The 14089-nt window shown below is 41.7% G+C and overlaps 1 protein-coding gene across 1 annotated transcript; it reads left to right on the forward strand.

The window, feature by feature from the left end:
- Positions 1-334: 334 nt before the first annotated feature.
- LOC142219129 (putative DMBT1-like protein) lies at positions 335-8259 on the forward strand. The gene is made up of 7 exons (XM_075288095.1): positions 335-401; positions 791-805; positions 3529-3837; positions 4816-4836; positions 4980-5003; positions 6239-6380; positions 7642-8259. Exons 1-7 carry the CDS (start codon positions 335-337, stop codon positions 7895-7897), a joined length of 834 nt encoding a protein of 277 aa, XP_075144196.1. The 3' UTR covers positions 7898-8259.
- The last annotated feature ends 5830 nt before the right edge of the window (positions 8260-14089 follow it).

Consider the following 14089-nt stretch of genomic DNA (forward strand, 5'->3'; position numbering starts at 1 on the left):
TGAAGTGCAACTACAATATGGAAGATCTAGTCCTACTGGTATATGGAAGATGGCTAGCGCGTTTTCAGTTCATGGGTTTCTCCATTGTATCAGTAGTGTGTACACTATGCCGTGTGTACGTGTGTTGTTGAAGTATTTCCAGTTATTTGGAGTTTAGCGGAAACAACAATGCCAACATGGGAAGGTTTTTCTCAGAACTGAAACAAGGATATATATCAACAATAATTCATTTTTCCATCTGTATGTTTCCTGATGGTTTAAGGATCTTGAGACGTTGCCAGCAATTATTTCTTTATAAATATTGTGAGCCGTGTTTATCCTCTCTATAGTCAGCATGGACACCTTGAAGATAGCGCTCGGCCTGCTGCATCTTATCTTCTTCAACCTTCTCTCTGTTATAGGTAAGACAAACCATTTATAGGTCAGTGGTCCTATATTACACGCTGTGATATCAGATAATATTATATGATAGAATTTATTGTTTGTAGCTTTATAGGGATTTTTCTAGGTTAAAGGATTAGGTAGACATGTCCTAGTCTTAGGATCAGTGGTGGTCCTGACAAATATGTTTTTGGAGGGTGGGAGGAAGCCCATGTGAAACCCTATTACCCATGTGGTCCATCCCTTATATACCTTTACATGGTTTATTTGATAGTAGTGCAATAGATGACTAGATTTTATTTTATTTTTTTATTTCCAGTATTACTTTTATTTGGCTTGACATGTTGATTTTTATACTGTATTCATACTAGTAGACTATTGGTTTACTTTCTCCTTATGTTCCTTACAGTTGCACAGTATCCTGGTAAGTACCATTAAAGTGGATGTCTACAGATTTACTTATGAGGATTATTTCATGTATTATTTTACATTTAGAAAACCTGTCAATCATATATTAATTTTTTATTATTATTATTATTATATTATTGAATTATTTATTATATATATATATATATATATATATATATATATATATATATATATATTTATCGAAAGAGCAGACTACCCTCATGTCCGATCTGGAAGCTCTCTTGGAGAATCCTGCATGTAGGGCTATGTGATCCAGCAAGATCATGGAACACATTCTCAGTAGGCCCTATTATAGTCATTGGGATCTTTTAGGCTCTCTTGGTGTCCATCATTTAAAGCACTTCAGTTGTTATATTCGTTTTTCCAGGACCCAGCCTGGCAGATAGATAAGTTAGTATCACAGAACCCAAAATATCACCCCAGCCCTACAGATAGATAGGTTACTGTCACCAGAACCTAGAATATCACCCCAGCCCTGCAGATAGATAGGTTAGTGTCACCAGAACCAGCATATCATCCCAGCCCTGCAGATAGATAGGTTAGTGTCATCTGAATCGTACAGTGTTTTCTCCTTGTGAATCACTGCTTTTGTCAGTATATAACTTGAGTATCTGATTACTTCTTTGGACAAATAATAAATCACTGTTTTATTAAAATGCAAATGAGGGAAAAGTGCTAATTCCTAGAATCTATATAGACAGAGCTGAGACTGAAGCCCAGACAAGCTTAGATACGCCCTGTCCAAGCACTTTCTCTTCAAGTGCATATGAATAAAATTGGGATTTACATGAAATCAGGGGCTCCACATATCTGGAAGCTGCTGAATCATATCTACAAGGTGGTGTTATTAGGCATATATCAAATGTATTGCTTTGCTAGACTCCCTATGTACAGGGAATTCTTGTCAGTCAAATGGGAGATCATTAACTTGCATTCACTATAGGTCTATAGCCCACACTGCTGAATATACTGACATTGTTGTGTCCATTATGGACTTTTGTCCACCTATCACATTATTATTTATTATTTTAGTACTGAACCCCAATCTACAGTAGTGTTAGGGGTAAGGGGTCAGAGGGTACATGAACAGACAATATTTGACATTACGATATGACAAATAATGAATATACCAAACAATAGCAGTGTGTGCCCTGCTCGCAAGAGCTTACAATCTTAGACTGAGGCCCCAGTCGTGGAAACACAGCTTTTTTTTGTTGCAGATTTTGCTGTGTTTTTTTAAGCCGAAGCCAGAAATGGCTACAATATGGGTGTTAAATATTTAGGAAGTTCTTATACTTCTACATTCTGCTCAAAAAAATGCAGCAAATCTCTAACAAAAAAACCTCTGTTTCCGCAATGTGGGGCCTCAAACGCATGCACAACCCATATTTATAATTTATATTTGGCTATGTTCACACTACCATTAAAAGCTACACAGCCTCCACTAGCAGTTGTGAATCATGAAAAGGGAAAGCCCCCACTAAGTAAATATAAAATATGACCTTTATTAAATTTAATTAAAATTTATTTACATTGCCTCTAGGTAGTGTGTGACCCCTATGGAGAACAAAATAAACATCTTCACACCTACACCCCCCTATTAAATAAGTTGCTGGAATTAGCTCTCAATTGATAAGAGGGCTCTCCATACTTCTGTGTCAGATATAGGCAGTGGAAATTAGATAGATACTGCTGGATCGCAGTATCTATCAGGGAAGACAGACTTGCACATTCCAGTGAGCGCCCTCTATTGGTTTGCAACACTGAGGCACCTAACTTCCTAATTACATCATGGAAGACAGATTTGCATATTCTTCCCATGGTCCCTTGCAGAGTGGAGTGCTAAAGGCTTAATAAGTCTCCACACACCTATATGGTGGTCTCTCCATAAAAAGTGACGATATCCCCTTAACCCTGTCTAAGCCTCTCACCTCTACCAGGTTAGTCTTCTCTACACTGGGCTGACGAGATGCAATAACATCGAAACGGGCCGTCCTCGGTTGAGAGACTATACCTGATAATAATCCCAGTATCATTGCAAAACAAAGGCCTCTTGGAAGGTCGAGCATGATGTTAAAGGGAGCAGCCTTTATTGGGCCATATCACTGAGATTCTGTCTTCCTAATTACATCAGGGAAGACAGGCTTGCACATTCCAGTGAGCGCCCTCTATTGGTTTGCAACACTGAGGCACCTGACTTCCTAATTACATCATGGAAGACAGATTTGCATATTCTTCCCATGGTTCTTCTGACCAAGGTAGAGTGGCTGTTGCCACCACCTTCTGGCTCCTAGGACATAAGGAACATAACTAGAGATGAGCGAGTAGTATTCGATCGAATACCTCCCCGCCATAGGAATGCGTGTAAGCGGCCGAACACCAAGGGGTTAAACGCATCAAATATTTGATGACTATCGATAAAAGATGGACTGTTAGATATGTGACGTGGTCTTATCAGAACTTTCCTTCAATTCTAGCAAAGGTTTTCATCACTAACTTTACTCTGTATCAAAATACATAGAGGTGGTGTTTTTGAACGTCTACTCTACCCCAACCCCTGACAGCCAATCCCACTTACTATGGCCTTCAGCCTGATGCTACATTCCTGCAAAGACAAAAATACACAAGTTACCATTGTCCCCTCCTTTATATAGGAGAAGTCTTCTTGAATCCTTTTGGTACAAACCACTTACCATTTTTCTTCTTATCTATTATCAGTGGCTCCTGTAAGGCTGGTAAATGGCAGCCGATGTTCTGGTCGTGTGGAGATCTTCTATGGTGGAGAATGGGGAACAATATGTGATGATGGGTGGGACACTAGGGATGCTGAAGTTGTATGCCATCAGCTAGGGTGCGGCCATTCAGTATCTGCCCCTATAAATGCCGAATTTGGCCAAGGTGAAGGACAAATCATGTTAGACAATGTGCAATGCAGAGGCCATGAAGACTCACTAATACAGTGTTCCCACCAAGGTATAAAAATACACAACTGTGCTCATACTGAAGATGCTGGAGTGGTCTGCTCAGGTAGGAAGTCATCATATCCTTCATGTCACACATCTGTATGTTGATTTTTTTTAAAAAAACTCCCACTGTCTCCTTTGTCAAGATTAAGAAACAGCCTCAAAAAACCAAAATCTGCATCAAGAAACGCCTCCCATTCATTTCAATTGAAGTCAGTAGCAGGTTTTTTTCCCTCTAGCTCATTTTTTCAGCTTGAGTGAAATAAAAGTGACGACCTACGTTCAGGCGGATTCTACCTTGAAAAAGCCATTGAAATCAATGGTAGGAGGAAAAAATGCGACACATTTTTTTGTCGCTTTTTTTTATGTTTTTGCTGCATTTTTTTCCCAAAAAAACGCAGCAAAAACTACAACAAACACCACAACAAAAAAAACGTATCATGTAAAAAAAACTCATAAAAAAAAGTTTCCTAATTCCTGAAGCAGATTTTTTTCAGTCTGCAAAAAACTCCATGTGAACGTACCCTAAGGCTGAGGCCCTACGTCGCGAAAACGCAGATTTTTTTGTTGCAGATTTTGCTTTTTTTTTGAGCCAAAGTCAAGGAATGCTTACAATAGGAATGGGAAATATATAGCAAGTTCTTATACTTCTCCCTTCTACTCAATCCATTCCTGGTTTTGTCTCAAAAAAACTGCAGCAAGGGGGCCACACGGTGGCTCAGTGGTTAGCACTGCAGCCTTGCAGCGCTGGAGTCCTGGTGTTCAAATCCCACCAAGGGCAAAAAATCATCTGCAAGGAGTTTGTATGTTCTCCCCGTGTTTGCATGGATTTCCATCCCATATTCCAAAAAAGACATACTGATAGGGAAAAAAATGTGTATTGTGAGCTCCATGTGGGGCTCACAATCTACATTTAAAAAAAAAAAAAAAAAAAAAAACTGCAGCAAAATCTGCAACAAAAAAGACCAAAAATTCTTGGCTGCTTCTTTGCAACACTAACTTATATTGACCAATTTTCTTTTTTTATTGTTCTTTACGGCAGAAACAACAACACCTACTACAGGTAAATGTAAACCACTTTATTAATCAGAAAAGTGACGTAAAATGAGCCCTCAGATTCTCTGCCGCTTCTCTAGAGCAAATTAACTTATAGTCACAAATTTTATTTATTTTTAATTTTTTTTCTCTTTTTTCTTTTTTTTGCAGCAACAACAACACCAAGTAGTCCAGGTAAATGTACACCACTGTATCAATCACCAAATCACAGTTATCACAAAATCAATGAAGACTAAGGCCCCATGTTGCGTTCTGCTGCAAAAAAGCGTTGCGGCAAAAACCAAGGCGGCAACACATTGCGTTTTTTCCAACAGTGCTTTTCACAGAAAGCCTGCAGTAGTTTCCTCTGCTGATTTTCTGTTTCAATTATACACATAGGGAAACGACAGAAAGCAATTTCCAAAACCACAACGGTTTTGGAAATTGCAGTGTGTCCACCGTGTGTATTTTTTCCGCAAACCCAACCACTTTGCTGTGACTGTTAAATGTAGCGTTTTTTCCCCACGGCAGAATCCGCAGCATTTTTGCCACTTGGAGCTCCGACCTAACAATACCAAATTAGTCAAGGAACCTTCAAGTTCTCTGCCACTAGCTCATTGACTCCATAAAGGTATTTTCCCACAGAACACATGGAACCCCTTAAGGGTATGTTTGCAGGAACACAAAGCATCTCAGTGATGGTGGAAGTAGAGGATGTATTGGTACATGATGGACCACTGCATGATCTAAAGCAATTACTCAATTTTCTTCATTCACACATGGCTTAACTGCAGGAAAGTTTGAAAGGAACAACATTAGAAGAAGGAGAAGTAGAACAAAGTTTAGTCAGATTTAATGAATGACAGGCAGAGAATGGTTGATATCATATTATACCATATTGTTCTGCCACTCATGTCACCACCACCACCACCATTCAGTCAGACATGTCCTGCACCCATCTCTAAAATAAGTCCCCAACAGTTTCCATGTTCTGCTACTTACCTGACCGGGACCTCATTGTGAAGACTGTCAGATATGGTTGAACTTTATAGAAACAGAATAGCTCTGAGTTACACTGTTTCTGTAACTCCTATTTAGTCTTCACAGTCAGGGAAGTAACAGGGCATGGAAGCTGGAGGAAGGGGGGCTCATTGTAGAGATAGGTGTTAGTCCCAGAGGTGTGACCCACATCGATCCTGTGGATGGTCCAACAATGTGTTCTGTTGGGAAATCCCTTTAAGTCTGGTGTTAATAAATCCATATTAGAATGTTAAAATCTGTATATTAAAACTATATAAAGTACTTGATATGGGAGTACAGTAGAATGACTATTATTAGTATTATACACTACTATACCATTTATTACATATGTAGAAGTGCTGCTGATATAGATATTGCATATGTGAGATGACTTATATTTGTCTTTTTAGGACAGACCTGCAATGGGTTTTTTACAGATGATTCAGGCCTAATATCTAAAGTGCTTTATCCCAGTTATAATAATAGCTGGTGCACATGGGTCATTAAAACCAACTCTTCTAAATATGTGACACTTCGATTCAACTACATCAAGTAAGTTGACTCCAGACATTATACATTTATCTTATATAAAATCTATAATGTACTAGCAGAAGGACCTCGCTTTGCATGGGTATTTTTCATTTTTTGTTTGTGTAGTGGCCCCATAAGAATTATCCAGTTTTGCACTGGTCTATTTTGTATGCCATTTGTGTGTGTTTCCATAAACGTCATGTGATAATGTGTATCTCAATTTGGATATCAGTGAAAAACCTGCGATCGGTTGTTATGGAAACCTGGAGTAAAATTGTGTGTATGTGACCTTCTGTAACTGTTTCAACCACAGCGCCCTGTACCTTTAAAGTTGGCCTACAGCAGTGAAGACAAATAGCTGGTGTGGGGGAGGTAGGCTCAGCGGTAGCAGCAGCAGACCCAGACAGTCAGAGACAGACACCAAAATCAGTTTAAACAGGGTTTTAGCCCTGTGTGTTTATTTTGCAACAAAAAGTTTAAAGGTGTTGGCAACCAAAATAAACAGGCCTTTACTTCAGGCAAAAACAGAAACACAAATACCTGCCCGGCTAGGCGACTAACTACACAAATGCACTCTGTCTATACGTGTGGCTTGCTTCAACCACACGGACAAAACAAATCAACAAAAATACAAGCTGTGGAGCACCCACTGGTCTCACCAGTTTTCAGTTTGGGTGGACAGGACCTGGCTCCACCACTCTCCCCCAGGAACTGCCCAGGACTGAAGTTTTGAGAGGCTTTATAGGCCTGTGATTAGGCCTAACTGTTTCCACCTGTACACGCAAGCTCCTTCCTGCAGTAGGATGAGAAGAGGTTAATACTGACAGATGCCTTGCTACAGCTATTGAAGCCCTCACTCACCACACATATGAGAGGACTCTGGGGGAGATATAGCATCCTTCCAGGACTTTTCCTGTCACTTTCTTACACTGGGTTGTTATGGAAACCTGGAGTAAAGCTGTGTGCATGTGGAGACTAAGCGTTCTGCTCTGCTGTTAAGGGACATGTGGCTGTGTGTATGGCAGTTGGAATATGAGTGAAAGACTTGCAGGTTTCTATTGGCTAATGCAGGTAATTTTTTTGGGAATATTGTATCTCAGGAACGGTATGTTTTAGAGAGCTGAGACCCGGTCTAAAACCTTCCTGGACACCTGATATACCTGTGTGCCAAATTCGGTGAAGATCGATCTAGTTGTTTGGTTGCACATAAAGAACAGACAAAAACTCATTTTTATGTATATAAGAGATAATATAATAAACTTTGTGTATTATATTTCAACAGCATGGGCAATCTTCCAGCTTGTAATGTCAGCGGTATAACAATATATGATGGATATCCATGGAATGCAAAAGTTATTGGACGGATTTGCAGGAAACCAAATGTAGATTTCGCCAGTTCCTCTAATATAATGACCATACAGTATTTTAATGATGATCCCAGATTTGTTAATGACTTTGAAGCTCAATATTACACAAGGAATATTAATAATGCTGGTATTGAAACAAGTCTTTTTAACCCAGAATTTGCTGGCAAGTAAGCTTGTGATTAGCTTGTGTAGATGTATCCAGCACTCATTGTACTGTATTACTAAGGTTCACACTATCTTATTAATGGTCATTGCTCTCATCAGTCATAGAATGAGAGCAATGGACAAAGGCAAAAGAGCACTGTATGTCGGAATTCGATCTAGTGTAGAAAACATGACAGAAGCTTTCTTTCTGTGATGGATAAGAGCAATGGGCATTAAAAACGGTAGAGTGAATGTCCTCTAATTCTGTAGTCAATATGTAGAGAATCCCATTAGACTCTATTGTTACCCCACAGACTTCCCTAGGCACAAGCACTCTGCAAGCTCCTGATTTCTTTTATGGCCATCATATATGTATGATCATAATCACTTTCATGTATAATCACAATTCAAATAAATTCTTCACATGCATTGAAAATTTATTGTATTTGGTGTGTTATTAAGAATAAAGTCTTCCATACACCAGCTTTTGTGAAACTACAACGCCAAGCATGCATATTTTCTTTGCTGTTCTTGAAACTCCAATAGAAGTGAATGGCGCATGCTGGGAGTTGTAGTGTCACGGGAACTGGAGTGCCACAGCTTGCTGATCTCTGATATTTGGTATATTTGATATTTTTGTTACTTTGTGATTGCATCTTTAATCCTGCAGAGCGGAACTCCTGGTCGGTGCAGGGGAGAACAGTTGTGCTATGATACTATCATCATGGTAAAGCTATTAAAGCCAAGCTTACAGAGAGGAGGGCTGCTTCTGCCATAAAGCGAGATGAGCATCTTGCCTCAGGCGGCAGAACACAGAGTACCTGCATGTTCTCCCCTGCACCCCTTGCCATCCGCACAGTGTTAGATGTGCCTGCAGGTTCTCTATGCTTAGAATTATAACTATATACTACTTACAACACATTAATATGGCACCCAGGACCTGTTCTGGCACATACGGTGTGTTCATCTTCGATTCCACTCTCAGGTCCCTGCGCTATCATAGAGCTGTAGTTGTGGTTCCCGCTCTGAAACAAAATCTGTCACAGAAAGCACTTTCTTGCATATAAGATTAAATTAGAATTTCAAGTAGCAAATTTTGTGAATATTAAAGTGCACCCAAAAGTGGGTATTCCATAACATGAGCAAGTAAACGTAGCAATACATGTGTTTGCAGAAGTAGATGTTATGCCATTGTGTGTAAGACATAATGTACTTGTTAGGATAGCAGATGCAGTTCAGTACCAAAGTGAGAACCAGTACTAGATATACTGATATATTGTTAATACGGCACCTTATGTCCAACACCCCCTCGGGCCACACCAACTCCAACCTCACAATGGTGTTCATCAGAGCCCCAGATGGTGGGGATGGACTTGGCTGCACTGCTGGGCAGAGCGGTACGGGTTGGGAATTTTTTAGTGTACAGTTTGGTCAAGGTGTATAAGTCTTCGTGGTTAACCCTGTATTGTGGATTCCTACTCTACTGGGTGCAGCACTGCATGATTATACCACCACTGCAGCACAGAACCTACAGGGAAAATGACCCAAAAGCGCATCTGTCCGGAACTGAGATCCCAGGGTCTTGAACCCTTGACTTCTTGGCGATGTTTTGCAGCCTTGACCATTATGCCATTGAGAATCCTGTTTGTTCTCCTGCCTTGCTTAGGGTTGGTTCACACTAGCGCTTGTATTCCGTCCGCAAGGAGTCCGCATGGAGACCCCCCCCCCCGGACGGAATACCAACGCTAATGCAAGTGCTGTGCAGTTAAGCACATGGAGCCCATAGACTATAATGGGCTCCGTGTGCTTGCCGCGCACTGCCCGCACAATTCATTCGTGCGGGCAGTGCGCGGCAAGCACACGGAGCCCATTATAGTCTATGGGCTCCATGTGCTTTGCAAGCACATCGTTTGCAATTGTGATTGCATTCCGTCCGGGGGGGGGGTGTGTGTGTGTCTCTATGCGGACTCCTTGCAGATGGAATACAAGCGCTAGTGTGAACCGGGCATTAGTTTTATTTCTTTTTTATTGGTGTAATTGACTTATGGATATCACCTGCTCTGTGGCCAATCACAGTTTAGATAGTTCCATATAAACCCACAGCTGACTCCATCTTGTGCCTGATTATTCTGGCTGGTTGTTCCTTGTGCACCCTGAGCCTGTGTATTGACCTCTGCAAACATCTGACTATGGCTGATCTATTGCTCCTGTGTATTGAACGCTGCATACGATTGACCTTGGTTTCTTCTACTCCTGAGATACCATTCCTATATCTTCTACTGTTAAAGTACTGCACTGTTTGCCTCACCAATTGGGCTCCAGATTTGTCAACTAGCATTGCTACACCAACAGTACCCCTGATGCCAGGCTAAGCACCTGGGCTCTGGACTACCCCATGGCACTACAACAATGGCAACTACCACAAAGCATCATGCATAAGCAGGCAGATTGGACAGAACCACATGTGTAAAGGTATCTGAAGATTCCAGTTCTGTTGAGCTAAAATGAGGGCATCTGGGAGAGGGGGCCATTAGTCCTGCCAGACCCAATGCAGGTGGTGGGTGACAGAAGGATTCTGTCCAGGGTGACAACCATACTGGCGAATAACTCCCATCCCATGTATGAGATCGTGATAGTACTGGGCAGTACTGTCAGTGATCGGCTGCTTCACCCCAAGTGTGAGAAGGGGCGCTATTGAAAGTCTTTCCTCCCCGCTGCAGTTAACTGTACAATTGACACCGGTCTAAGTGTAGATCATTCCATACAGAGAACTGAAAGATCCTTAAGTTGTGACGGATGGCCCCCTCCCTAAATGCCCTCAACGGGAGCTCCTCTAGAGAAGCCAGGGATGATTTATTATGTGTATACATATATGGGAGCCGCCATGATCTGCCAGGGACCACGAACTATAAGATCAGCTCCAGTTATGTGGAAAATCAATCAAAAGAAAAAAATGCTGTTAAAATGCCCTCCAAAGCGATATTATGACCTTAAGGGGGAACAATGTTTAAAAAAAAAAAATAAAAAAAAAAAAAATAATAATACAACACCCACAAGTTCTAGTCCTGCCCTCAGTAACACAACACTGTGTCAGCTACATAAAAATTACTGCTACAGGGTTAACACTTTTGGAATTTTTCTAGTACATTTCCCTGAATATAAACAATCAAAACTTGCAAAAATAAAACTAACTTAAAAAAATAAAACCCTAAGTCCTAAAAATAAGTTCCTATAAAAAAAAACCCTCAAAAAATATTTGAACTAAAAAGAACAAAACATCTGAAATTGTGGCCAGTCTTGAACAAGGGAAATGGGCCTGGTTCTGAAGTGGTTAAACCGCTTATCAATTTTTGAGTGAAACAAAAAAACTAGCATAAAAATTAACTTTTATTGATATATTAAAAATCGGCTGGGACACACATAGATAAAAAGGTGTGCACCAATGTAGTGATTGACATGGCTGAGTACTACAGAAAGCTGTGTAAGGCTGAGGCACCACGGGCCGTATCTGCAGCACTAAAGCGCTGCGGAAAGAACCGCTACGTGAACGCACTGTGGTTCTTTCCACAGTGCTTTTAAGAGAAAGTTTTCCTCTGCGGACTTTCTCTTAACATTATATCTACGGGAAAGCCGCCGGCGTTTCCGTAGATATAATTGACATGCTGCGATTTGCAAAACCGCAACGGCTTTCCAAATCGCAGCGTGTCCGCGCTGCAATCTTTTCCGCAAAGTGGGGACAGGATTCGCATGAATCCCTTCCCCTTTGCTTGCACTATAAAATGCCGTGATTTTTCCTGCACCGTCTCCGCTGGGGGCAAATTGCGGCGTTTGCGTCCCATGGGGCCCTGGCCTAAGGCTGAGGCCCCACATCGCGGAAACACAGCTTTTTTTTGTTGCAGATTTTGTTGTGTTTTTTTAAACCAAAGCCAAGAATGGCTACAAAAGGAATGGGAAATATATAGGAAGTTCTTATACTTCTCCCTTCTGCTCCCTCCACCCCTGGCTTTGGCTCAAAAAAACTGCAAAAAAAATCTGCAACAAAAAAGGCTGTGTTTCCGCAATGTGTGGCCTTAACCTCACAGACACAGCAAAAAAGTACCATTAGCTGCGTAGAAAGATATATAAGCTGTGTCCTCTGGAGAAAGACTATGGTTGGAGCTCACATTACCAGATATAATATTCACATATCAGTGTCAGTGTGTAAGATATATATATACACACTATGTATATCAGTAGGAGTATTACCCCACAAATAAACATGTACTGATTGTCGCTCTCCTAATGGAAGTTGTTAGCTGGAATTATAATCCTTCAGTTCACAGCAATACCCAAAAATAATTAGAGTGGGGAGATGCTAATTGTAAGCGCAAACCCCCATTAGGGTGCCTTCATACAGCGTAGTGCGCTGCTCCTTTAGATACGTATACACGTGTCCGACCACGGCGCTTCAAAACAGAGCCCATTGATTTCAATGGGTGCCAATATAAGCGTGCTACCCATTGAAATCAATAGGCAAAAAAAGCCTCCGATTGATTTGAATGGGTAGCGCGCGTATATCAATGAAATCAATGGGCTCGGTTTTGAAGCGCCGTGCTTGGACACGTATATATGTGTCTAAAGGAGCGGCGCGCCACACCGTGTCAAGGTGCCCTTAGCCATGATAAACCACTTCATCACATGCTATACACCTACCTTTCGCCGCCCGAGGCCAATGACAGAAAGCCGCCCCCCCCCCCGGGAGGAGGGGGCGGAGCAAAGGGGGCATGGCGGAGCGAAGGGGGCAGGGCTTAGCGGAGTTCGCAGGCAGAGAGCAGGCACGGAGAGGACCTGCTCTCTGCCTGAGCGTGAGGGGAGGCCGCTGGAGCAGCGCTGCTCCAGCGGCCTCCCCAATCCACCGCTCGGTACTAAGCCAGGTTAGTCCTGGACTGGCTTAGGTAAGCAAAAATGCCACCCTCCCTGGGGCCCTGGCATAGCGCCGCCTGAAGCGGTCGCTTCAGGTCGCCTCATGGGAGGTACGGCGCTGCCCATGATTATGAGTATGTATAAGGAGGGCTCTACCTTAAGCCAATTAGGCTAGATATGTAGAGGACCCCCAACTAGCTCAGGGATCTCTCAACGCGTTTCATAAATTTAATAATCAGGAGAGAAATAAACTGTCTGCAAGCAAGGGCCCGTGATTATCTAAGTACTGGCATCCACCACCAGGGCGCCAAGAACTGTGGTTTTTACCGTAATCATTTATTATTTTGCTTGCACACAGTTTATTTGTTTCTCTCCTGATGTCGAAATTTAAGAAACGCGTTGAGACTTGTAGCACACTGTAGTACCCTTAAGTGTCTCTGGTTACCAATTTTGTCTAACTTGGCAATCATTAGAGATGGGCGAGTAGTATTCGATTGAATACCTCGCTCCCATAGGAAATGTGTGTAAGCGGCCGAACACCAAGGGGTTAAGCGCATCAAATATTCACTGCGCTTAACCCTTGGTGTTCGGCCGCTTACACGCATTCCTATGGGAGCGAGCTATTCGATCGAATACTACTAGCAATCATGACTGCAGATATGGATAAAATCCAATAAAGATTAATCCTAAAAACTTCATCAAGGTAGTATAGGTCAATCTAAATAACAATATCAAAAATTCTCCAGTTCCTTTCTTTCGGTGTATGAATAGTATCTGATTCACCGTCATTATCTGGGTTCATCTATTTGCATTGGCAGTACCTATGTTACCCCCGGATGCCCTCTCTGGAAGTGACGTATTAAATATTAAGGGCATTGATGGAGAGATGTTGCGACTTAGCTTGTTTGCGTAAGCTCCCACATTAAGAAGACGTTCTTGTCCCAAAACACAAAACGGTTCCCTACCCTGATGAAGACCACTTCCTTGTTGGCTTGTTGTAAGTACACTTAATCTTAGTATGAGTGATCTTATTCTTATCTTATGAGTGATGAGTAGCCACATACTGTAAATTTAGATCTTTCACCACTTAAGGCCGTATTTTGGACCTTTTCCCTTTTTCATTGCCGTAACTTGAAGTCCTAACTTCCCGGTCTTTGCAGGTGCTTGGCGCTATTCCTGCCGCGTACACTTAGAGGACACTTCAGAAAGTAAATGGAGCATTGCAGAATAGGATTAAGCAAGATAAGATTTCTCCATTAGATAAAGAAGTTTAACCCTTTAGCACCATCCACCGTAAGCGCAATGGAAAACTGAAGC

This window comes from Leptodactylus fuscus, chromosome 10, assembly GCF_031893055.1.
Source record: "Leptodactylus fuscus isolate aLepFus1 chromosome 10, aLepFus1.hap2, whole genome shotgun sequence".
NCBI lineage: Eukaryota > Metazoa > Chordata > Amphibia > Anura > Leptodactylidae > Leptodactylus > Leptodactylus fuscus.

Bases quoted from the DNA above. Each gene is read 5' to 3' on its own strand.
- LOC142219129 (XM_075288095.1), top strand. From the start codon at position 335: ATGGACACCTTGAAGATAGCGCTCGGCCTGCTGCATCTTATCTTCTTC. The intron at 4,837-4,979 runs GTAAATGTAAAC...TTTTTTTTGCAG, and splicing joins AACAACAACACCTACTACAG to CAACAACAACACCAAGTAGT. The intron at 6,381-7,641 runs GTAAGTTGACTC...ATATTTCAACAG, and splicing joins CTTCGATTCAACTACATCAA to CATGGGCAATCTTCCAGCTT.